We start from the raw sequence: 26,510 nt of genomic DNA, 5'->3' as shown, positions 1-26,510 counted from the left end.
TACATTGAAACAATGGAAAAAAAAGTTTCACTAGCACAGTCTCTCTGTGGTCTTTATTACTAGAAGAACAATAAGCAGAATCTCCTTCTGTTTCACAGTTCACTTTTTGTTGGACACGCTTTTGTATTTCCTCCTTAACATGTACTTCATCAAAAAATCATTTTGTCCCTCCAGGGAAGAATATTTTGAAGATATATGGGTATGGCATTTTGCATCTCATGGCTGCTTCTCAACATTCCCTTAATAATGGAATAAATTTGATACTCTTCTGATTGGTGTATGAGTAGTCATTCTCCACAAACACTCTGCTGTCTCCCACTTTTAGTACTTTTCAGCTCCTTCTGCTGGTAGGATAGCATCTTTAATATTAATGGTCTAGGTTGCTTTCTCATAGCCAGGTTTGGAGCATACAAACTATGTGCCCTTTCAATTGACAACTCCTGCTGTGGAATACAAGTCCAGTTGCTTAATTTGTACTTTCATAAAATTAATTCAGTTTGTTCCTTCCGGTTTCCCTGTTACAGCAGAAAATTTCAGGTTTTCCCTATGTGCTCTGTCCTCTAATTCTATTATTTTTGAAACATCTCTTCTTGAGCAGTCTCATATTCAACCAGCCTTTTCTTCATTTTGACCTCTGATTTTTGCAGTTTTGTCACCTCGTCTGAATATCTGTTTAAAGCTCCTTCCATTTCTTCTAGGGTTTTATTTTTTGAATTGGTATACTCCATCAGTGTTTTGTTTATTTTAATCAGGTCTGTGTGCAGTTGTCTTATACTTTCCTCTAGGTTACTGGAAGTCAGGTCTGGCGCTTGCACTGCTTTTTGCTGAACAGCTGCAATACTTTTTCCAGTCAGTGTTTTTTCCTCACCTTTTGTGGTTGATTTTCTTTTAGATCCTCTGCATTTTTTTTGTGGCACTTTCTAGCCACTTACTGAAATTTAAACAGAAATATAAATCCACTGGCTTTCTCTGCTAAGTTTCTCTTTTCACACTGGGAGAGCTAGTGGTAAGCTCTTACTCAATGTGCTGCCATCTTTGAAGCACTGCATATTATACTCAAAGCTGCTCAGGGGAAAGAACAGTTAGCGAAAAAAATCCATGTCAGCTCTGTAAGATGGCTTGGTAGCACCCAGTTGTCACCTCTTACTAGATGGCGTAACATTTGATTAGACACAGGTTAGTTCATCCTGGAAAGAAAGAAACAGCTCCCATTGGTTTGTGGAGGGAGAAAATAATGGGTTAGTAGGTAATCAGAAAGATGTTCATACCAAATGGAGGGAAAACAATATCCCAAAGCTGTTCCACATGAACTACAAGTTAATAGCAGCAATTCTGGGGAGTAAGATAAATCAGAGAAGTACATGATTAAGAATCAACAAGAAATAGTGTTTAAGATGGTGATGCTAACAATAAAGAGAAACCACACAAAACATAATATAAGAAAAAAAAAAGCAATTTTCTATGTTTTTATACAGATGTATGTTGCAGTTATCTGAAATGTCTTTGTCGTACATGTGTTCTTATGATGATGGGATCTCAGATCTCCATACAATATTCCAATTAGATGTCTTACATGCTTTGAGATAGATGAATAATTGCTTCTTCTTTTGTACTTGTGATACATTTTTTCATGCATCCCAGTATTATACCAGCCTTTGTTTTTGCTCTTTCAGTTTGATTAGTTTATCAGATATGATTGTCTTAGCCCCTTTCCTCTTTTGCTGTTACTGTTTCCTGCCCATCTGAGCACTCTTCACAGCTTTTTGCTTTGCTGGATGTAATTTTTTTGCACTGTATTGCAGTTGGCATATATTAGACAATTCAGGCACTCGTCAAAATTCTTGTTCTATAATTTAGACTCCTTGCATAAAGTTGTGCCATTAGCAGACAAGCAAGCATTTTTCCAAACCTTCTGCAGCATCACTTATAAAAGTGTACCATCTTAATACTGACAATCTGTGATACCTCAGCTGTTGTTGAGTACTGTCTTTCAGAAAAACCAACGCAGAAGGATAACACTATACAAAATGAAGTGAAAAGGGATAAACTCTTAGTGTCAGACAGAAACTGCAACAATTTCTATACTGCAAGGTGAGAAACTACTCTGTGGTGTGTTGTTAAATGTAGGAATGCTTTGAATTTGTTTCATGCCCTCCAAAGTGCTGCTCATCACTCCATGCCCCCTGGCCATCCATCTGTATCACCCTCTAAGACCTTATTTATCTCTTGGGGGGGGGGTGCTCGTGAGACAGTCCTAAATTAATCTTTCTGGAAGAAGTAGAGAGTACATACTTAACCTTTCCCTCCACCTCATATGGGTGGGTCAGTATCGACTGCTTACTGTGAAACTCCTCAGCCTGCATCTATCTCCAGTACCCCAACTTACCCCATTTAAGCCCTGTCTGATGGAGATACTCTCAGGGATCTTTTGTTCTGCACCACAAAATAGAGCAAACATGACTTTAACTGTTGACTTGATAGCTACAGCTGGAAACACTCAGATGGCTCTTGTGGTATCTGAACTTCCTACTTCAATAAGACCCAGAAATTCCATGAGGTGATAAACCAGAGCAAGTTCAGCTGACAGCAATTTGTTGCTTTTCTACTTCATTTAAATTGCTACTGAACACCTCAACTGTTCATTTGCAAGAATGTCTTCTGTAACAATTTTAATCTTGCTCTGATGCAGTAGTCAGTGACAAATAGAAACTGTTTCAATAAAGATTGCCGAGATGTTCACTTTCCTGGAAATGAGCCCTTCATGAGTCAAAAGTATATATTTTCTGAAATGTGTGACAGGCCACAACAGTTAAATGGCATGATATGCATTAAACAATAATGATAATTATGCAAAAGGATTGCTTGATAGAAACTTTGGAGTTGCAGAACCCTGACTTCAGCCCCAGTGACTAAGGTTTTTTGAGTAATGTGTCCAGGTCCTGGCGAATTTACATGGAGTATGGGAAAGAGTGGCTGATGTCAACTCACCAATCCAAGGAGGAAGATGGCTGTTAGGCACACTGTGTGATTGTTATCTAGACAATGTTGGCTGGTACGTTACCATGATGGATGCTATGACCTCTCAAGCCATTTATGTATATATTATTTAACAGAAGTATTTTGATGCCTAAATCCTTAGCATCATACAAAAATAATAAAAAATATAATACAACAGGACAAGAGGAGGTAAATTCAGTTTAAGACTACAAGACGCACAAGTAATTAAATATTAAAACATAAACTGCTAAACTAAAAACTAATAAACTAAAAATAAAAATACAGACTCTTAAAGTCAGTTGAAGTGCCTCTACAGGGATCTAATTAGACTGTTCTAAAAAGGCAGAACTTTAGCACCCTCCTAGGGCGTACACCATATGAAAGAACAGTAGCTTGAAATTATTGAGGAGCGGCACACACAGTAGGTCCTGTATTTCAGATCCTCTTTCAGCGGTGCAACCAGTGGAAGGGAAGAAGGGCATGTAAAAATCACCTCAGCCTATCAGGATCACAGCCTTCTGGTGATATGATAATTCTCCGCTGAACAGGATTAAGGAACAACAGGAATTATGTGTCACTAGATGGTGCTTGTAGTCAGCCTGTAAAGGCAAAAATAATGTCGAAAAATAACAGAGAGATTCTAGTGCCAATACCAGATATTATATGTCCATCTGTACATATCAGTTCATTCAAACTTTCTGGGCTATGACTGAAATTGGTCAGATGTGATTAGTTGTTTACACTAGTTAACAAATGTTAAATAAAATGAAAATCCCCATTCTAACCCAGGCTGCCAGAGAAAGAGAGAGTGAGGAAGGCAACACTCCAGTATGCCATGTCCACTTTGCTTTTTAATCCTCCTTTCTTTATCCCTAGGCAGACTACACAAATGCATTGTCATCTATCATTGCTCAATTAAAGACTCCTATGCAAATGCACACACAGTCAGACAGACATACAAACAAATTCACACAAAAACAAAACTCACAGAAGAATTTTATAATAAGCTGCAATCAAATGTAATGAAAAGCAAGAAGATAAAGCACTGTTTGCAATATGACGAGCTGTAAAGAAGTGGCAAACAGTAGGGGTGACCAAGTAAGCTATTAAAGGGAATAATGGCAGTCTGAAGGGGGTCAAAATTGACATACTTACATGATTTACAGCTTGCACAATAGTCCATAGTAATATGGTTAACTCCACAAAAGTAGCAGATGGTGATTTAATGTCACATAGGAGTTTCAGAAGGTATAGATTAGGAGGTCAGTAAGATGTCCGTTTAACTGAAGGAGTTAATGCTGATAATGCTAGTGACAGAAGAAAACAATTTGTTTCAGAAGTTTTTATATAGATTTTTATTTTATAAACAGCATCACCAGAAGAATTCTTTGATTTGACAGTTTGTATTTGAAGTTTCTGTCAGGATCTAGTCAAAGGTTCATGGAGTATAGCTAAATGTGGATTCAGTTTGTAATCCAATATTATTAGATAATGATTGTATCTGTACTGAACGTGATTTTCAACTTTGTTATCCAATATTGTTAATTAAGGCGATACTACTAATGTATATAATTTTAGATTTGATAGACCTTTTCTCCCCGGGCCTCCACTGAAAACGGGCTCTGCACGGCCCAGTGGCCTTTCCCGGTTAACAAACTTCAAATAAATACATTTTGGGATGTGAAGATCATTCTGTGTTTGGTCGAAGTGGAGGAATTTGAAGGCATTGCGTAACAAGTAGCAATGCAGTTTGTTTTTAAAGGAAGGCCACTGTAAAGGTTTTAGTAAAATACAGTGATGGGTTTTTGGAGCTCAACTTCGGATATATTTAGTTGTTTTGCGTATTTATGTCTCGTAATACTGGACATACTTTTCATTTTGCATAACAGCCCTGATTTTATTCCATAATTTTACCTCGTCCCTCATGAAATGTTTGATTGTCTGGTAAATTACTAATAATTACAGTCCCACAATAACCAGGCCCTGACTTCGGTCTCTTTACCTGCAAAATACATGTTCCACAAATGCCCTAGAATACGCTTCCTTGACCACTGCCTAGCTAATCTGCACGTGCGTGCTTGTGTATTTGTGCGTGGTTTATTGATGGAAAAGCACATTTTGCATACCTGTAGTTGCACTTACACAACACTTTTTATTTATTTAGTTTCAATGACAGCAGCTTTGCATTTTTCTTTAGGTAATGTTTCCTGTTCGTTGCAGACATGGCATTCGTTCTTCAGCTCAGCCTCTGCGGCTTTCTTAGTATTCAAGAATAAAAAAAAAAAAAACGGTAACAGGCAGCTTACCTGTCAACGTTACCTCCTAATTATGAAGAATGTTCCTTATTGTGAGTCTTATGTTCCTCGCAGTTTCTCGTTGAAAGGGCCTGTTACACATTCAGTGTTTTTTTATTTTATTTACATCCACGAAAAATAACTGAAAGGTTTTTTGTGAATATAATATAACCAAATTTAACTATCATGTGAGCTTCCTAGATGCAGATGTTAGTAAGCCGTCAGTACCTGTCCCACATTTTGCCCTTGGTGTTACACTTAATGAAAACTTCTGAGGACAGCAAGTTAGAATTTGGGTTAAAAAAGGATTGATGACGAAAGGAAAGCTATCGGGGATATCAATTTCTCCGAATACAACTTCCTGATTTAGTTTACAGGTAGCCGCACGCTCATACCTCTCTGAGCAAGAAATCTGGACAAAGTCAGAAATAATGGGAGTACAAAGGCCCAAAAATAGGGACAGATTTTAAATATTGCTCTTATAAACTTAGAAATTTGTTAGACTGGCAGGTTTTGCACCATCATATATTTTCTGAAGGATATGAAGTCTGAACTCAAAAGTCTGTCATTATTCAGCATTAGTTATTGATTTCGATCCTCAATGATTTGCCAGAAAACTACATAATTTATGAGCAGCGATCCAAAAATATGGACATTCTGCAAAAATCTGGACAATCAAATTTGGGCGTCAAATTCATCGAAAGACTAGAAACAGCACAAAGGGTTTAGATACTTATTCAACATAGCCTACATTTGTCACACCCCCTTATCCCTTGTTAAAGACTTCCACAGTTACCCTTCTCCCCTGGCAGCTGTGTCCTGACGTCATATAGTCAGATATCAGTTCAGTCAGTTTTAACCAATGGGAATCCCGAGTGTACCGTCAGTGCGCCTGAAGACAGGAGCGACGGTCTTTCAAATATTCATTATTTATTTAATTAAATGATACTCTGGTAAATAGGCGGTCTAGGGAATCACTTTTATTCAGAGTACAGAGACGCACTTGGTTTAAAGGAGTAGAACAGAGCAAACTGCAGTTGTCCTAGGAAACTGTCTAACGGGACCTCAAGGGTCAGCCAGCGGATTATATGTAATATTTACATATATGCATTTTTAATTAGAGGACGTTGAACTGCATTTGCTGGCACTGTTGTGAAGCAAGCCGAAGACCAGTGCAGTGGTTGGGGAAATATTTAAATTCTTAGCAAATATGCTCGTTACTCTGTTGGAGGCTGGTAGCAATTTAATAGAAAACGCAGTGGAAAATGTTGGGAACAATTTAGTGTCAATGTTACTGGGTACCACTGCATTTATTCTAAGCATAGCTTATATATCAAAACAGCTATTCAAGGAAGTACAGCACGATAAGGATGTGGTGAGTAAAATATGTTAATACTGGAAATGGCTTTATGTATATAAAACTTCTGATGTCAAAGCATTGTGCACAAACTGTATACTGTCCAGATTTTGGTCTGTCCCTCATGAAATGTGCTGTCTTCTGGCAAGTCACTAAGTAATGAAACACACTCATTTGAGTTTCAGACTTCACATTCTTCGGAAAATGCATGCTAATACTAATCTTGTTATTACAACAGCTTTCAGTTTATAAGAACAGTATTTAAAAATCTGTCCATGTTTTTAAGACTTTTTGACCCCCCCCCCCCCCCATTATTTTAGGATTTGTCCAGATTTTTTTGCATGAGGTTGAGAGGTATGTCACTAGTACATAGTTCAATTGCACTTTAATTATTGGGGCGGCAGAACATTTGTCATGGGGGTTGCACTATTTCATGGGGTTGCAGGTAAATCACAAGGGAGCCTCCAAAGCAATCATAAATGATGCAAAACAAGCATGGTATCACAGTGTCAGTGGCACAACAGGTAGTACACTTGCCTTTGGTTCAGAAGGCTGTGGGTTCTATTCCCACACTAGGTAAATTGATTGCTCACACTGCTATACAGCATAAGGGTAGTACTGCACTCCTTAAGATCAGCTGTTAAAGCCAAGGCCCCATCTGCTTGAGTTGCTGTTAGCTCAGGTGGGTGTAGGAGGTTCCACTGCACCTGTCAAATAGAATAGGGGAGGTTTCCTAATATCCTGGCCAATTTTCCTCTAGTAGTATACATCCCACCTCAGGCCTTCCTTAAAAAAGGAGGCTACTAGCTTAGTGGGACTAACCCAGTGAACAAAGGATAAATAATTCTGAACCTGCATTGTGGCTGGGAGCATCATATAAACAATAAAGGAGTGTTGTGATGGTTACAGTTATTATCGATATAAGCAATGTTTTTTTTTCATAGTATGCTTTATTGGGTTTTTATGAATGCAAAAGCAATAAGAGTTAGCAGCATTGTTTACATAGGAATCTGTTTTATTTTAAAGCCACTTTGTTCACTTAAACTGATTTTTTTCTCACCCTAGAAATTCCCACCTTACATTCCTTCTAGCATACCCTTCCTTGGACATGCAGTAGCATTTGGAAAAAGTCCAATAACATTTTTGGAAAATGCTTATGACAAGGTACAGTATGACAAAATTATTTAAATCAAATTGAGCCACATGTCTTTTTTTGTTAAAGCTTTGCTATTAATATTGCTGTATGTGGACTGATTATAATGGCCAAGCATATTTAAGCAGTAATCCAAACACTTAAGTTTGTTATGGTTTGATTTACTTATGATAGACAAGCTTTGATCACAAGATCAGTGCGCAGGTAGTCAAACATTCAAGCCAGTAGTGAATAAATTCTTATTTAACCCACACAGATCATTACTGCTATGTAAGTTTAAATAAAGAACAGAATGATTTTAACTTACTTGGTTAGGACTGGTGAATGGGTAAATTTCTGGTTGCTTGAGAGTTACTATTAAAAATAGGCCTGACTAATACTGTACCTTATATTATTTGTTTGGTTTGACTTGTTCTTAGGTTGGGGAAAGAGGAAATGTATTCCTATCTTCCTTTTTAAAACTCTAAAAACGTAAGGTATGTTTCTGAAAGTGCAACACATGAAAATTGTACTGTATTTCTTCAATTTTTTTTCCTCCTCTGGTTGCTTGAGTTCCAGTTAACTGAGAGTTTACTGTATCTCATAGTCATACTAGCTAGCAGGTGCAAAAATTGGAGTTGTACCAGTTATGTTTCACTACAGTTCCTGTTGTGTTGTCACTGTTTTGTGTAACATTCCATTTCTCTCTATATAAATGAAAATAACTTTGCAGGTAAACTATATATTGTATTGTATAATTTCAACAAGGTGTTTAACAAATGGAAACTGCTGATCAGCATGTGTGGTCATTTAAGTAGTAGTGTTCTGGAACTGTTTTAATTTTGAGTCTTTTCATGACAGAAATATAAGGCATATTGGACGATTTTGTTCAATGTAAACAAACATGCTGTTATCATTTTGCGTTCAGTCTAACAAAACGTCTTTATGTATTTTTTGCAGTTGTATTTTTAAAGCTCAGTGTGTGGTACAAAATTGCAATTGTAAATACTTTTCTGTTCTTTCTTGTATTGAGTTTTTACACCTGAATCAGTGCTACATAACAAATCTAAATAACTTTTATTTTAAAAAATGTATTAGTTCACCCTCCAGGGTGCTGTCAGACTTTTTATGATTGCTTTATAACTGTGCCTTTTCCTTTTTTAATGCAATGGAGTGTATTAGAACTAATCAGTGTTTGGATGAGTAAAACTAAAAGGATTCTAAGCAGTGGTTGATTACATGACTTGCCAATAGCTAGAAAACTAAAGAACAGTTGTTAATGTTTATTTTCCTAGAGTTCTTATGGTTTACATTGGTCATTGTATGAATATGTTTATATCATTGAGATCTGCTTACTTTGTGTAATTATTTTATGCTATGCATGTAATTTAGGGCTCTGGCATACTCAACTGGAAGATAGCAGAAGTATGTTCTTCTCATTTTGAACTTACCTGTATAACCATTTTTTAAACAGACAACCTAACAGGGAGTTTGTCTTTTTCCATTTTTACCATTTTAGTGTTTGCTGGAAAGTGTGTGTGTGTGTGTGTGTGTGTGTGTGTGTGTGTGTGTGTGTGTGTGTGTGTGTGTGTGTGTGTGTGTGTGTGTGTGTGTGTGAGAGACAGGGGGTGGTATATACATAGTAAAAACTTTTACTTACCTCATACTCTCCAGATCAATATTTAAAAAAGTATTTGGTGAGAAAGCATTTTCCAGAATAGGTCCACCCCCTGCTTAATGAAGTAAAACCCAATACAACCCTGAGTAAATTTAAGAAATATCGTAGAGAATTCCTTTATAAGGATTCCAAATGCCACTGCTTCTGGGGTACAAGATGATGGCTTCTCCTTCACTAGTATTACACTTCCATGGTGTACTGCAGGGCATCTCCTTATAAATGTATTCACTGGTTTGACTGTGTGTGTGTGTGTGTGTGTGTGTGTGTGTGTGTGTGTGTGTGTGTGTGTGTGTATCTTACACTCTTTAAACATTGCTGTTTCATTGTGTGCATATGTTCTGCGCACATTTTTTTTGTTTATCCCTTATTATGTTATGCATTACGCCCAGGTTATGACTGAAAAGAGTCAATTGCCTGGTAACGGATTATAAAATAAAAAAATATATATATTAAATAACTAAGTCTGAAAGGTTCAGCTATTGGTTTATGGGTAAGATTTTTGCCTGTATCATTAACAGGCCAAGTTTAACTACTGACCTTGGTGCTGAAGAGTTAAAGTGGAAGGGGAGCAGCTGAGTGATTGAGGACTTACTATCCTGTAGGGGGGGGGGTGTAAGAGGATGTATCTCTGCAGACAAATGCAACAACAAGAGCAGCCACAGAGGTGCCTTGCTATGAGGATACAAGGCTTGAGCAAGATGTCCTACATGGACTGACTCAAAGCCCTGTCACTATACTCTGTATTTTACAGACTGCTAAGAGGTTACCTGTGTCTGTAATCCAAGGCATCCTGTGACCCATTGCTGATGGATTTAATGCTCATTAGCAGCTGAAATGTCATTAGAAATACTTAGTCTAGGGATCTAAACCTCTTCTGCAACATCAACAGAAGAGTTTGGAGGGAATAGGTATATTTCACAGGAGATACTGCTGCTAGGGTACAGACTCCCCATCCACTTAAAACAAAGTTCATCCCTGTCCATTTTCAAGCACAACTTGGATTTATGGAGGGGAAACGGACAATTTATTACAGGATTGCCCCCCTTACTACTAATGCACAGATGCAGCTCCTAAATGCTTTATCCCATGCAAATAGCTGTGCTATGATCCCAGTTATTTTGATTAGGGGTAATATATAATTACAATTACCAACCATAAGATGAGTAATCCAGTCAGTAAACTTTTGGGACAGGTTATTTCAAGCACAAAAAGGGAAACTGGCCGGGCTTAAAATGCCCCACACGGGCAGTTAGCGTAGTACTTGCCTATAAACCTGTGAGAATCCAGAACACTGAGATTATTTTTCTTTCTGGTGGAGGCTGGGGTTAACATAGTGTATACAGGCATCAGTGCATTCATTGCTTATAGATATCTGTGCAGGGGAATAAACACCGAACCATACATGGGCTCTTTTGTAATGTCACTGCACACGCAAGTATGATATGAGCTACAGCAGCTCCTGGAAATATTTGGTATTATCAGGAATATCCGCCAGTATGTGAGAGGTCAAGGACATGTCTTCCTTGTGTTACCCAGACAGCTTTAAAGCAATTTCTGTATCTTTCTTTTCTATTAGTTCTCTGTTTCATACATACTTTTTAAGTTGACCTCTGTCTTGTCTGCAAAGCCTTGAAGGATCCAGTCCTGTTCAACATCCTTCACATATGCAAGACAACAATGCCCTAAACACATTCTCTCAGGAAGTCAACCCCCACTGCATCGTAAGTAGCACTTGCTGATGAAAAAGATATTTCTCTTTCAATGAATCCCTTTTATGGAATAGTCTTGTCTGAGAAGTAAGGATTCTACCAGACCCTCTTCAAGTGCAACCTGGGATTGGTGGGAAATGGTAAATTCACCCTTGGTCTGGTTCCTTCAACCATCATTGTAATGTGATGAAATTCAGTAGTAATAATTACAACCATGACAAGAATGTTACTGATTTTATTTGTTCTTGGTTATGAAAATATAGTTATACAGAGATATAACACCTATGGTCACAATTTACATGACTTAGTAGTAAAATGCATTAAGGGAGCCTGTACCTTTAAAAGTGGATGTACTTTTTACAGTTTTTTTAATTGATTTATTGCACTGGTTATATAAGACTCAGTGTGTAACTTGATTTTATTCTGAAGAAGTCATAGTTAAAAATTGACGAAAGCGCTCAATAAAATTTTACTTTTACTGGTCGTCCAGTTCGCTTTGTATTTTCTTAAACTGAATAATACCTAAAGAACCAGAAAAGATTCTTTATTGTAATGCACATGTAGTCTCAGTAGACTACCAGAATGCCATTTGAAATGTATTTGGTGCCTTTGTTTGATTAACCTCTTATAACAAAATATACAGCATCTTTGGTTTATTCTGTCATTTCAACTGAAAAAGGATTTGATGCCATTTGTAGGTCAGGGTGTTATATAGCATTCTTAGAAAATTTCAGTTTTATATTCTCATACCCTACACCAACAAAACATATAAAGTAAGAACTTATCCAGCATGGCTATTCCTGATTTCTAACTGTGTTCGATCCTTTGCTTTTATAGTATGGCCCTGTGTTTAGTTTCAACATGGTGGGAAAGACGTTCACGTACCTTCTTGGCAGCGATGCTGCAGCATTACTCTTTAACAGCAAAAATGAAGATCTGAATGCAGAGGAAGTCTATTCAAAGCTGACAACACCGGTGTTTGGAAAGGGAGTTGCTTATGATGTACCCAACCTAGTAAGCATTTTATTTCCTTGATTTGTATTGCAGCAATAGAGAAGTAGTAAATTATGTATTAAGTTAAACAATGAAAATATGGTTTCCCTACACTTATTTTTAACACATTTCTTAAATTATTACTCAAGATATAGGGATACATACATCAACAGAGAAGAAAATAAACTATATTAACATTTTTTTTCCATTTATATACATTATGTATTTTCTTTTTATTACAACTGCCATCAGTCCAACATTACATGAATTGCTCTATTCCTGCTTTCCCTTAAACCTCGCTCCTTCTCCAAAACATTATTCTGCATGCATTGTTCCCCAATTTCCATTTATTCCTATGAATTTGCTCATTCCCTTTTCTAATGAATCTGCTTCCAGTTCTTGTATCTTTATTTTACAACATTCATTACTTCATTTGGTTTAGATTTTGATTTTCTTTTTTTTAGTAATTGCTTTTTGGCAGCCAAAATAATTTAAACTTAAGGCTGTACTATGTCTAGGCAATTCAGATCCTGTGTCCAAGCTCATTTTTCCTACTCTTAGTTGAGACTAAACTGGGCAAGTTTAAACTTGTTGATTTGTTTTCCCCAATTTCAAACTCCCCAGTCACACTTTCCATAGAAGATACTGCCAGTGCCATTTCTTTTCTTGTACCACAGTGATTTAGGCAGTTAAGGTTTGTCTTTTTTTCTCTGCAGTTGTGCTTCAATGGAGTTTTCTTTAAGTAAGGGGATTGGGTGTGTCTTTCCCTGTTGCACATTTTTTTTTGTATATTTCATTGAGATGAAGCTTCAGTTGATTTATTTCATGGGTTGAAGCTTCAGTGAGATGAGACTTGATAGAACACGGGAAGCTGAAATGAGTACATATGTAAACAGCAAAATGGGACTAAGCTGATTTTTGTAACATAAAGGGTTTCTGTAAAAAAACAACTTAGGATGGACTTAACTGAATAGGTGTTGATTATTTCTCTGTTTGCCCTTAGGCAATCTGGAATATAAAACAGTTAACTGATTTTACGTTTATGTTAAGGGGTAAATGCAACATGTGATACTGTTTAATAAAGACAAAGCAAACTGTGGGGATGATGCTGTTAAAAAGGTAGATGTACTACTTATTTTTTCACAAAAGATTTAAAGGGAGATACCTAAACTAAGCAGTTAAATGTTCTGATTTAGTCCATTGATAGAATTATGGTCCCGAAAGCAGACGGATTCTTTTTACTGTATAAACTTACCAAACACAAGTGCCTCTTTTCAAAGGCAATCAAAGAGCACTTAGTGACGTGTTCAGTGTCACACTGTAGGCAAATAGAGAGCAAGGGAATCAAACCCAGGACTGTGGGATACAGTAGCTTATTAGCAGGTGATACCTGTCATACTTGGGTAACTTAGTACAGTGGATTTATCTCTGAAGTAAAATTTAAGAGTAGTTGGTTATCCATTCAAGTTGTGTTTCAGCAAAACTTGACAGGATGAACTGAATTAAGGTGGCATTTACTGAAAGTTTCTTTTATAAACTAACCTTAGGTTTTGCAACCTCGGAATTAGCTGTAATAATTTAGTATTAGTTAAGTAGGTATGCCCCCACCCCAAAAAAAGGGTGGTGTGGAGGTTTTGCTTCCATGTAAAAAAATTTAGGGAGATGACTGACTTTAATAATTCGCTTAGTTTTTGGTGTCATTCTAAGGGGGTGCAATATTTGTCAGCATGGAAGGAGATGGTCAACAGACCATGTTACTTTGTCAGGGACTGTCTATACATGTCCCCTCTAGGCTTTTGAATATTAGCTAAAACATTATCTTCCCCCACAGTGCCTTTTTTAGGCAATGCTAAACTGATAGTATGTCTGACATAGCAAATCAAAACCAAGAAAATCTAAAGGCATTGCTGCTCATTGCTAGGAATCTAAACAAAAATCTACACTTCCTAGAAACTCCTTCACCTTAGAGAATGCTGATGTCTGTGTGGTTACTGAGACATGTTTAAAGCCGCAGAGAGCACACTAGGAGTGCAAGGATATAATGCTTTCCACATATTTAGAACAGCTATTACACAGACAGGGATGAAAGGTGGACATGTCTCTGTTTACATCAAAGGTAAATATACCTCAAGGCTGGTCAAACAGGACAATGCACTTGAGTTTCTCCATGTTCAAATCACCGTAGGCAAAAGCCAATAGTTCTTCCTTACAATCTATAGGTCCCCCTCTATGACCCAGGAAATCCATACCATGTATTTAAACTTATTGGAAATGCTCACCATATTCTTAGGCAACTTTAATTACCCCACAGTTAACAGGGAATCATTAATGACATCAGACATACAGGCACAGAGATTCCTGGATTTTGTGAACACAAACTCCCTGGACTAGATAGTCAGTACACCAACCAGGGGTGTAACTATACTGGATCTGGGATACTGGGAGAGTGCTTCAACCCCCTAGTGTAACGTCTTCCCTGGTAAGGTCAGACCACAAAATGGTCTCCTCCTGAAGTAAAAATAAAACCTGGACCCCCGGCTAACCCTGGAGTATTCAGGAGGTACTCTAAGGCTAACTTCCTGCATTTAAAGTGATAACCTGGTAAAATTTCAAGCCCCCATAAACCCTCAGAACACTGCTGCCTATGCAGAACTGTTCAGAGAAACACTATACAAGCATGTTATAGCTGCATAGAGGGACCTGTACCCACAGGGAAGAAGTACAGAACTAAGTAAAAAAACAAGCAACCTGAGTGGCTTCACAAAATCAGTAGTCTGTCTAACAGAAGAAAGAAAATTATGGCAAAAATTAGGAGGTGCAGCACCCAGCAGGATAAAATCACTATCATCAAACTAAACAGAAACAACTCAGAGGACAAATAAAGTCTACCAGCAAATCTGACTGTCTGGAAAGGGTCTACTCTATGTTAAGAAAACAGACAAAAGATTGGAAGAAATAGTCTAAAAGCAAATTGCAAAGTCACACCATTTCAGTGTACATCTTGTCAATTTTTGCACCCAGACTTGTCATATCTTCATTCTTCTATGAGTAATGCAGTCCCTCTGGCTTCATGTGGTTTACCTTTTGATATTTCATCTTATCACTACCCTCTTTTTCAAAATTCTGCCACCAGTTGACTTTTTCTTCCCATTAGAAATGCATTTAGCTGTTCACAAACTATTCTTATCACCACTGTTGTCCACTAAATGTGTAATTCAGGGAGAATTGATCCATTTCCTGGAGAAGTGCTCACAGTATGTTGCTCAATCTCTTAGCATCGTACCAGAAGTCCTCATTCATTCTATTTGGTGGGAGATGATATTGAGGCAGTTATTTAGGCATCTATCAGGGCTTTTTTTTATGTATAACCCTCATTTCCCTATCCCAATGCATGCCTTTAGTCTCCAAGAGAAGAATGTAGTTGGTTCTTTGAAATTCAGTGAATTCACTGCCCCCCCCCCCCCCAACACACCAGCATGACCCTGGTCTCCACCAGTGGTTTAGCTGGGGAGATATGCCTGGGCAAGTACCCCACTCCAGTCCATATTTCCATAATGGGCAAGCTGACACAAGCCACTCACTGCTGTCTGTCCATGCTCAGCTCCTGCATTGCCCAAACCACTGACTGAATTTGGGCTATCTGGGTGACATCCAGGGCTCCATCCTGCTCCACCACAGAACCGTTTTGTAGTAAGAGCATTTTGATATGTCTTTCTGTTAGATAAAGGCACAAATTGTGGCACTGCGAGTAAAAAGATTCATTCTGTAGTAAGTATGGACATTCAAACCTCAAGTCTTTTGTTATATAGGGTCAGATTTTAAAAATGTGTTCTCCTTCAAATGATGTCCCTGCTACAGGAGTAGTCCTTGGCCGATTTGGATTTGTTAGGTGTGATTTGTAACATGTTTCAATTATTTATAAATGTATATGCCATGTTGCTTATTGTGTTTGGTTTATATCCAGGAGACATGCTTAGCTTAGGAGATTACTTTATTTGAAGATGGTGATTACCCAGTCAGGAACTTGCTATTTACACAGGGGTCATGTTTGAGGAAGCAGCTAATGCTTTGGTCATGAAGACAGGAAAAGGTGAAGAATAATCTCTGTCTAGTATGGTACAAATAAGTTCTGACCCAGGGTATGCCTGGTAAGAGGCTTCCTTTCTTTAACAGACTTTGTCAGAGGCAGAAGTAAACATTTTTGGGGGTGTTACATTTCTATACTTTTAAGAAAAAACAAACTCTTAGGGGACAGGGGAAAAGGCTTGACTGTAGTTTTTTTTACATCTGTAACCCCTTCCCCTGCAGTGAAGGAGCTCTCTAGTAAGTGGCTTGCTGGGTAACACTTTTCTGGTGTTACAGGGAATGCCTCTATTCCTAAGCCTCCTCCACATTAAGTATGCCTCTAGAATTGATAGTACACTGGAGGCTGATGTTGCCCATAATAAATTGAGAGGCTGGTGACTCAACAAGTTCCAAAGGTAATGTGTTTTTCTGGCAGATTTTTGGATGCTGAGAATTTTTGAAAATGGGATACATAACGAGTTTACTTAAGGCTAATTTATATTCTTATGCCAAGGGGGGTCTGTAACCCTGGCTGTTGTGAGAGGGGTAGCACAATCCTTGTTAAATTGTTATTAATGAAAGATGCTGTAAATTATTAAGAGACACACACAAAAGATTTCTCATCCTTCTAAAGAACTGAGAACTAAACATTTTTTCCTGATGCACAAAAACGACGAATGGCAGTTTACCACAACTGTTTGAAGTTTTTCAGGGAAGAGACATTTGCAATAGTAACTTTACAGTTCCTCCCCTTGCTTCTCAAAGGGCATGGATTGATTCTTCAGACAGTAACTGGTGTGTACCATTATTCAAGACTCATTTTACTGGTGCTCTGCTGGGGAACCAGAGCTTTGTTTCAGGGTGCCTCCCTTTGAACTTGATGGTGATTTGGGGTATTTACCAGATGACGTTTCCCACTGTTAATGCTGAAGTTGACGGATGTGCACATTTTCCCTCAGCTTGATTATTGTCTTGTAGTGATAGACTGTCTTTAGTAGCACCCCTAAGGATAGTTATCTCTTCTCTGAAAGTCAGATATGATATTCACGAGGAAAGCATTTTTGTGAGGGTAGTCTGATTTCACAGAGAAGGCTGTACCTTACAGACAACAGAATTCAGAATATGTTGTACCTTCTGTGATTGGTTACCCAAGGAATTTTGGCTATATATGAGTGAGCATCATTCTGATATAGGATGACAGAGTTCATTTGAAGAAAAATTACACTGGTGTCTGCGGAGTCCAAAGGATTAACAAGGGAACCCTTAGATAAAGCTGTCCCTTTGCCTCCTTTGGTCAGGGTGGTGCAGTGGTGGATTGCTGCCATTTAAAAGAATTCAGGCAATATTCTCAGGAATTCTCCTCCTTCCCAGATACAGACTGCAGATACATCAGACCTGGGACTGAGGAACTCATCTGGAGTTATTTTTGATATGTTGAGTTTGTTCCCCCACTGTAGTCACAGCTGCACATAAATCTGAAGGAGTTGGTGCTTATCTCTGGCATGCAGAACTTCCCAGAGAGCATTACATTTGGTTTTCCAAGTGATATGAAGCAGTACCCTGTCTGTTTGTAGAGGGAACAAAATGGAAGTCATATGCTGTTGCCAGCTGTGCAGGATGAAATTGTCTCTTTAGGAAGACATGCTTGTGCTGGCATAAAGTTAATGGCAGCACAATTACTAAACAAGAGAAATGTATTGTCCTGAGACTTTTGTCAGACACATTGGATCAGTGTTGATGAATAACAAGGACTTTTCTGTAGCAGGAAAAATGCACATGTGTGGACAAGACATCAGGATGCTGTGGCCAGACCATGCTCAGGGCAACTGATTGCATGCATATATCCATTGTATTTATTACTATTTATTAACTGGGCAAGGTGGGCTGGTCTGCTGACCCTTTTCAGCTGTGACCCATGCTCAGGGAGCAGAAGAGCATTTGAATGACATTAAAACTTCAGCGAATGGAGAAGAAATACTGCTAAGTAGGGATTTAGTACAGCCAGAAAAAAAATTATAATTACATTTTCAAGCATGATATGTCGGATACGTATGTTTCAATTAGAGGAGAAACCAAAGGATACTTTCAGATGTTCAGTTAAGATCAGTGTAGAATAGAGTATTCTTCGAAATTTAACCATTGTCACAATAGCAGGTGCAGAAAGATTCAGAAAGGAAGTGTTTTTTTAAGGACTTCTTTGAAGGTCTCGCTAAATAGAAATTCCCAAATAACAGTCTGTTTCTCCTGTAGCAGTTTTAAAGTGTGGGCATACCAGAGAAAGGTTGTCATTTTGATGGCTTCTTGGAGCAAAAAAGTGCTCTTTAAAAGGTATTTTCACTTTTGGAGAGTGGCAGTAACTCTGCCTTAACATTTTGAAAAGCAGGTGATCAGCAATGTGGTAGTCCAGTCAGTTTCATGCAACCACTTGGTATCTTGAAATAAAGTGCATTGATGTACAAGCAGATCAGCTAAGGCAATAAATGCACAGATTTTGTGTTTTTTTTCTGCCTGTACTCTCTTTAGTATTTCAAGACGGATGTAAACCAATCCAAGAAAGACTGTATTTAAGCTTGGGCAGTAGTGCATTCCTAACAGTGGTTGAGAAGGCAGATGAAAAATGTCTGAGTAATCCTTTAACAAAGTTTTAATTGAGTCATGACTTTGAGTAATATATTTTCTGTAGGTATACTTAAGGAACATTACAATTCAAGTGTAAGTGCTAGGTATTTTTGTTCAGTGATGTTACACGGAAATCGTTTGTGATCACTACTGTATCCCGGGTAACAAATTCAAAATAAACACTCCCATTTGCTCAGCTGTGTAAAATATGTTTGCAGCTTAACTTGCAAATCATTGTGGGTTTTACTAGATTTTTGAAGGAGAAAATTGTTAGCACATATCACAAGGTTGATGTTTGGGAGTTCAAAAGGAAGATCATTAAAAAAGAGAGAAAAAGAAGGGGACCTAATCAAGATCCTTGGGGAAACACCAGTATTAAGAACTCCAAGAATCAAAATAAAGTTTTTACTATAAACTTGAAAGGTTCTGTCTCGTGTAGCTTTGGTGATAACACAATCAAGTGGTTCTAGAGTTTCATTTTTGAAGTTTATGGAAAATCATCTTTTAACAGTTTCAGAAGCCCTTGTCATGTTTACAAAGAGACTTGTGTTGCAGTAAATGGAATCTTTGGCCGTGATAAGTGCTCCGGATGTGCGAATGCATTTTGAAAGCCATGCTGTTTGTCACATAGCAGATCCTGTGGAACATAACAAAGATGCTGAATGGATACAAGAAGTAAAAAAAGAATGAGAAGTTTAAAGGTACAGGATACAAAATGGGATGAAGTAACAGCCAAAGAGATTGAAACAAAGTTAAGAAAAGCCTTTAATTGGAAAACCCCAGACCTAGATGCAGTACCTAATTTTTGGTTAAAAGTATTAACATCTTTGTACGAAAATTTAGCCATGAGTAAGAACTACTTATATGCGCACCTCAAACAGACACCAACCTGGCTAACAACAGGTAAAACACTGCTCCTACTTAAGAGTGAACCTGCAAGCTATCCTAAAAATTATAGACCAATAACTTGCCTTTTGAAGATGTATAAACTATACACAGGAATTGATGCCGACAGAGTTTATAGTCATTTAGAAGAAAACTCAATTATGACAGTAGAACAAAAGGGCAATATAAGAAAGTCATATGGAACAAAGTGTCATTTGTTGTTAAATTCATAATGGAAAACTGTAAAATAGGAGAAGAATCTAAGTATGGCATGGATTGACTACAAAATAGTATTTGATAGTATCCCACATTCATGGATAAAAACTTGATTAAAATGTTTCACACACCCTACACTGATCGACTACATTACAGTGACCATGAAACAGTGCCAGACCAATTTGCAATTAAGCCATGATAAAAGGACAAATTATTATCCCAGGGATAAAAATTCAAAGGGAGATATTCCAGGCAAGGGAGCCCGCAGGACTTTTTGCAGGGGGGTGCAAACCCAGAGCCCTGCCCACGCAGCCCCACCCCCTCCGCCCATGCACCCACCCCCCGCAGCCATTCCACTGTCCAATTACTTGGATATTTCTCCCCATTTGTCATAGACACTATTCAAATCTCTCAGTATGCATACTGTTTTATGCTTTACTTCTACAATGATTACAGATATTTGGATTTCATTTACAACTTTTATTTCAAATGTTATAGCACAAACACTGATAGACATTTACTAAACCTAAACAAAGTAACGGTCTTACAATGAAAACAGACTTAGCATTAAAACTTCTCTACCTTTGAAACCCACATTCACTGAAACAGCATTAAAATCCACATTCAAAGAAAATGCATCTGGCCAGTGGCAGGGTAAGTTTACCTTTGGGCTGTTTTCAAATCATAGGCTCCTTGCACGCATTTTTAGAACCATGCAAAAGTTCTTTGATTCACCTTCCTGACTGTATTAATTATACTATATAATAACTGAATTGTATCCCTTGCATAATACAGCACCACTTGTTAGTGTGTGTTTTAAATTTATAGTTATGAACATTTTCCTTTAAGCAATGAAACAAATTATATGAACCAGTAATGACAACCTGCCCAATTTAGAACATTTCAACCATAAAGGGCCAGTCAAACTTCTTTCATACAATCCCCCAATATCCATCAATATGCAGAATCTCTGCAGAAGTAAAAGTCATCTGAATAATTCCACATTAAAGAGATTTGGAACCAATGAAGAGGTTGTTGCTAGAAAAAAAACTTTATATTTCAGTTTTCATTTACAAATTCAGTGCCTGTTGCCCTTGAAGAATAAATTGCCTATGTTACATTAAAAAAATGGTAACCTGGTGTATTGCAATAGGGAATGGGTGGCAAGCTGAAAAACAGGTTCATAGTTATTAGGTGTCTCATCCAAAGGAGGACATACTAAGGACTGCAGTACCATACCCCCTTAAAATACAAATGTACATGCCGTAGGAATAGAACCTACAGCCCTTTGCATTAAGATGCAAGTATGCTACCTGCTGTGCTAACACTGCTTTAAAATTCTATACCACAATAATTATACCATTTGCTAAAAAAACACAGTTGCATATTTTAAGCAGACTTAGCATGAGCAGCAGTAACCTTTGCTTCCCTTGAAGCTCACAATTCCTTGAAAATGCACTTGAAAATAACGTCCACCTGCTAGATCTAACTAGGGCATTCTCTCTCCCTCTCTGTCTCTCTCTGACTCTGTCTCTGTCTCACACACACACACACCTCAACTTCTTGGTGCAAGAAATCTGGACAAAGCCTAAAATAAACAGGGGGAGGTTATAAATATTGCTTTCATGAACTTATAAAATTGCTAGAATAACAGGATTTGTGTTGGTATGCATTTTTCTAAAGGATATGATGTCTAAAACTATTTAGCAACTTCAATCCTTTTTAGGAGGAGTATGGGGCAAAAATCTGGACATTCTGCAAAAACCTGGACAGCTGAGGGGTATGCTACCTCCCTCTTATACATACACACATAACCAAACCACCATACCTCTCAATCTCTTAACACAAGAAATCTGGACAAAGCCTGTTATAATGTTGGAGACAAAGGACCAAAACTATGGACACATTTAAAAAGTTGCTAGAAAAACAGGATTTGTGTCAGAATGCATTTTCTGAATGATAAGAAGTCTTTAACTCAAATGGATGTCGTTATTTAGTAACTTTAATCCAGAGTTCATCCCAGTGGTTTGTCAAAAAACAAAAACAAAATTTTTATGAGGAACAGACCAAAAATATAAGGCTAAAATCTGGACATTCTGTGAAAATCTGTACAGTTGAGAGGTATGACACATACATCCCCCTACGTCTTTGGAAAATGGACAGAACAACAAGTTTTGCATTAGTATGCATTTTCTGAAGGATATGAAGTCTAAAGCTCAAATGTCTGCCATTATTTTCTGACTTAAGTCCTCAATGATTTGCCAGAAGAACACAATTTTATGAGAAACGAAAATATGAGGCAAAAATCTGGATTATTGTGAGGTATGAACCCCCCTACACACACTCCCCACCTCCCTCTTACACACACACACACACACACACACACACACACACACACACACACACACACACCTACTTCTTACACACACGCACGGCTGAATAAAGGTCCTTTCGGCTTGTTCAGTTCTCTTAAAATGTTATTTTGGTTCTAAAAGAAATCAGATTTGACGAGGGCAGAGCCATACAAATTTGATCAGGTGGACAAGGATGAATTTAAGATGGCTACCTTGTAGTCAGAGAAATGGAGACTGCAGTGACTTGGAGATAGATAATCTGTTCCCAAGATATACATCAGGGATCGCTGCTGCCCTACCTACTGTATGTTTTTCAGCTATTCTTCCTGTTTATAAGAACCTGCACCAGTGCCCTTCTTGGCTCTGGCATCTTACTACATAGGTTCATAGTGGGTTGGGTTGGGTTGGGAGGGTGGCCTAATGGTTAAGGTCTTAGCCTTACAAACACAAGGTGCAGGGTTTGAGTCTCACAATGGATAATTAGCTAGGCTTACAATGGCTCGCAAGGGCAGTTAGCCTAGTACTAACCTATGAACTAATTTAACAGGAAGAATGAATGCCCACTAAGCCCAGAAAAAAGTTCCATCTACAAAATGCTGTAAAAAGTGTTCGAATGAGGTTGCATCACATCAAAAATACACTTTTTAAAAATGTTACAAAGAAAATGTATGAAATTAACTTTCAAAATAAGGGGAGAGAAAGCAGACAACCAAGTGATATGCCAAGCCAAGCAAGTCCAGCACTGAATTCATTATCATCAAATATTAAAATGCACTGCAACATTCATCAGAATTCCAGAAAATACAGCACTATCTTTTTCATTATTATTATTGTCTATAATCAAATAACAGTGAGTGCAAGTTGTCCACTGTTTTTAAATGCACCTTCATTATCCCCTGTGAAAATGCCTTAGGCTTAATGATATCTACCCAGTCAACAAAATGAAATAAATAAAAGAAATGCTTAGATTTAAAAAAAAAACTGTCATGCTGCCTCACTGCTCACAGAAACAGATGGTTTTAGAGCATGTGATTTGGTACGTTATACTATGGAAGCTGTTATAAAAAGGTTCCAACTGTTATACCTCTGTCCTACCTTGTACCTAATTAGGGCAAATAGAAAGTAATGGTTAATTAAACCCCTTTGTACAGGCAGCAAGAGAAAAATAACCCATCAAATTGCAATTTAAAAAATAAGCATTATCCCATGCCACTTTACTGCTCTTCACTTAACTTCAAAACAAGTTAGAAACTCAGGACAGGTATCAGTCAGTCTTATATATGATCAGTTCACACATTACTGTTAAATATAGTTAAAATATAGTAGTGATGAATTGCTGGCTAAAATGAAATCCATAAGCTAGCATATCTTTTATCCACAATGGAGAACAAGTGTGTAACTTCCAAGTGCTAAATTATGTGCTTACCTTCAAAATGTCCCAACTTCACACATGGATAAAGTTAGCTAAGATAATCAACCATTAATTGTATTAATGAGAAACCACTCATCTCCAACACCACAAAAAGAGAAATAGAATAATCTTGGTGTACAAGTATGGATCACCTGGAATGTCATAGGTGATCCTTGGGGCAAAGCTTACAAATAAAAGGAATAAAAGTATCACCATTAATTAAACACACTGAGTGGACCTAATATCTTCCCTACCTTTCCCTCAATGGCATGCATGTCATATAATACATTCCTGTCAGAATCACATAATCAAGAAGGCACTTTAAACTATAAAGGGCTTCTGAGATATGATACCAAAAGACTATCTAAAGATTCAATTTGTAGAAATTTTTTACTGATCTAAGCAGAAAATATACAGCTAAGAACCACGCAAATAAAAATAAACATTTTCAGACATTATCCCTATTTCTGTCTAATTTACTCATGCCTACCCGCCTCCAGTAATGTTTTCTGCTGCATCAAAAGAAGTAAAAAAAAAAAAATCTAACCTTGTTTTTTTAATTTCTGGGCTCATCTTCATTTGGGATCCCTTAAAAAAACAAAGATTGCAGTGCCGTCTTTGGGCCACATCAGACTTCATCCTCATGTCTTGCAAGCGCGCACATACACAGACAACTTCCCATGAACGAATTGAACACTTGTTTGGCAGTAAAACCGCTGTACTGTATTTAAAATTGCGCGGGCGACCAGATCGGAAGAACGGTGATGTTACAGGCCATTCTTAAAGACGAAGGCCCTTAAAAAATTTAAATTAAACTAAAGTAAATGTTGTGACATTCCCAAAAGGGCCTCCCAGGGTGGGCGAACCACCCTATTCCCTCCCAGCTACACCACTGGCACAGACAAAGAAGACGAAAACAGTTTTTTTTTTTTTGTTTTTTTTTTTTTTAATTAAAAGAAAATTAATCTCCTGGCCATCCATTTCCAGGGGGGTGCAAGTGCACCCCCTTGCACCTGCCTGCGGGCGCCCATGATTCCAGGGTAACTCTCTGTCACCGTTGTTGTTCTGCCTTGCCCTTAACCCATTAAGTTGTCTACTTAACAGTGTAGGCCATGGCTACAATTTGGCTCCTAGAAAACAACAAAGTCTAAAGACTTCTCATCTTCTTTTTGTTGATGATTTAAAACTGTACAGCTCATCTTCTCTTTGTCGATGATTGGTTTAAAACTGTATAGCTCATCAGATGAGGAACTGAAAGCACAGCTGCAAGTTGTCAAAACTTTTTCAGATGGTATTAGAATGTCATTTGGTCTTGATAAATGTGCAAAAGCAACTTTTAAAACAGGAAAACTGCAGCACCAGGAAAACATCAGTTTGAATGTGATATAAAAGAACTTGAGCAAGCGGGAGTGTATAAATATTTGGGAATTGATGAAGGATCAGCAATAAAACATGAACAAATGCAAATAAAACTTAAGGAATACTTTAGAAGACAAATTAATCCTGAAAACAGTGTTGACATCTTGGAACAAAATCCAAGCTATAAACCAGTTTGCCCTTCCTGTCCTAACTTACAGATTTGGAGTGATTGATTGGTCCCAAAATGTGTTGGATAGATTAGATTTTAAAACAAAAAGGATGCTTCATGCTCACCAAATGATCTATAAAAATCGGTGTATACCAAGATTATATAGCCTCCATTCTGAAGGAGGGATGGGCCTCCTAGAAATTGATTACATGTATAGATCTGCAATCTTGGGACTCTACACACATCTGCTGATCTCACAAAACCCAAATGTAGTGAAAGTTCTGAAACATGAGGAGAATAAATCTAAGATGACTTCTGCTTAATTTAGACGAAGCATATCGGCATCAAGTAGGAATGGAAATCCAAACCAGAAGTTGATAAAAATCAGGCAGCAACTGAATGTGCCAAAAAACAAGAGAGAATATAAGGTGAAGGACCAGATGAGAATGTAAGAATGTGGAAAAAGCATAAATATAATTGTAAGTCATGTTGATCAGGAACAAACGCAGGAATGGTTAAGGACAGGCAAATTCAAACCAAGAGATGAAAGGTTAATATTGGCAGCCCAAAATTGTGGACTTTGTACATGTTTGTTTACAAAATCCACTGGACATGTGGGAGAAACAGACAAATATAGGTTTTGTAAAACCGAATTGGAAACAGTCGCACACCTTGTTGCTGGTTGTGAAATACTAATAGCAGAAGGACTGTATACTGAAAGGCATAATAATGTGGCAAGACTGTTGCACTTGGGACTGTGCAAACATTATGGTAGTGAAGTGTCTGAAAAACACTGAAAACATGTATCATAGAAAATGATGAAGTTTATATCACATGGGATAACCCATTACCAACAGTTCAAAAGATAGATACTAGAAAACTGGATATAGTGGTCCAAGAAAAGAAGACAAAAGTAACATTGATCATTGAAATCACCACACCTAGTGACTACAGTGTCTTGTGTACAGAGAGACACAGTCATAAAATATCAGGATCTGCAGGCATGTGGAAGAAAGCTACCCAGGCAGTCCCAATAGTAGTAGGACCAACGGGTCTTATAAAAAAGAATCTGCAATCGTATTTAGGTATGTTACCAATCCATGTAATCCCATGCAAATTGCAGGAGCCATTATTCGGCACATTGAGGGTACTGCGAAGAGCACTTTTGTCTGACATCAAAGATTGAAACAATACTAATTTCTTGAACTTTAATCGTACTTTGACTTTTGAATGGGGTTCATTTTCGTCATGGTATTAGAAATCCAAAAGACT

General features: G+C 37.7%; 1 protein-coding gene across 2 annotated transcripts in view; it reads left to right on the top strand.

Moving 5' to 3' along the window:
- Positions 1 to 6,195: 6,195 nt before the first annotated feature.
- Positions 6,196 to 26,510, top strand: part of LOC122798593 (lanosterol 14-alpha demethylase) — a 160,509-nt gene continuing 140,194 nt past the window's right edge. The window contains exons 1-3 of one of the 2 annotated variants that reach the window (XM_044067669.1): positions 6,200 to 6,666; positions 7,714 to 7,812; positions 12,005 to 12,181. In XM_044067669.1, coding sequence (XP_043923604.1) covers positions 6,502 to 6,666; positions 7,714 to 7,812; positions 12,005 to 12,181 — 441 coding nt within the window. In that variant the 5' untranslated portion in view covers positions 6,200 to 6,501. Of the gene's footprint in view, positions 6,667 to 7,713; positions 7,813 to 12,004; positions 12,182 to 26,510 lie in introns of both variants that reach the window. The other variant, XM_044067670.1, reaches the window with a different exon arrangement.

Source organism: Protopterus annectens, chromosome 3.part1, assembly GCF_019279795.1.
Source record: "Protopterus annectens isolate FY-2018-M chromosome 3.part1, PAN1.0, whole genome shotgun sequence".
Taxonomy (NCBI): domain Eukaryota; kingdom Metazoa; phylum Chordata; order Ceratodontiformes; family Protopteridae; genus Protopterus; species Protopterus annectens.
This window is presented reverse-complemented; position numbering and strand designations above follow the sequence as displayed.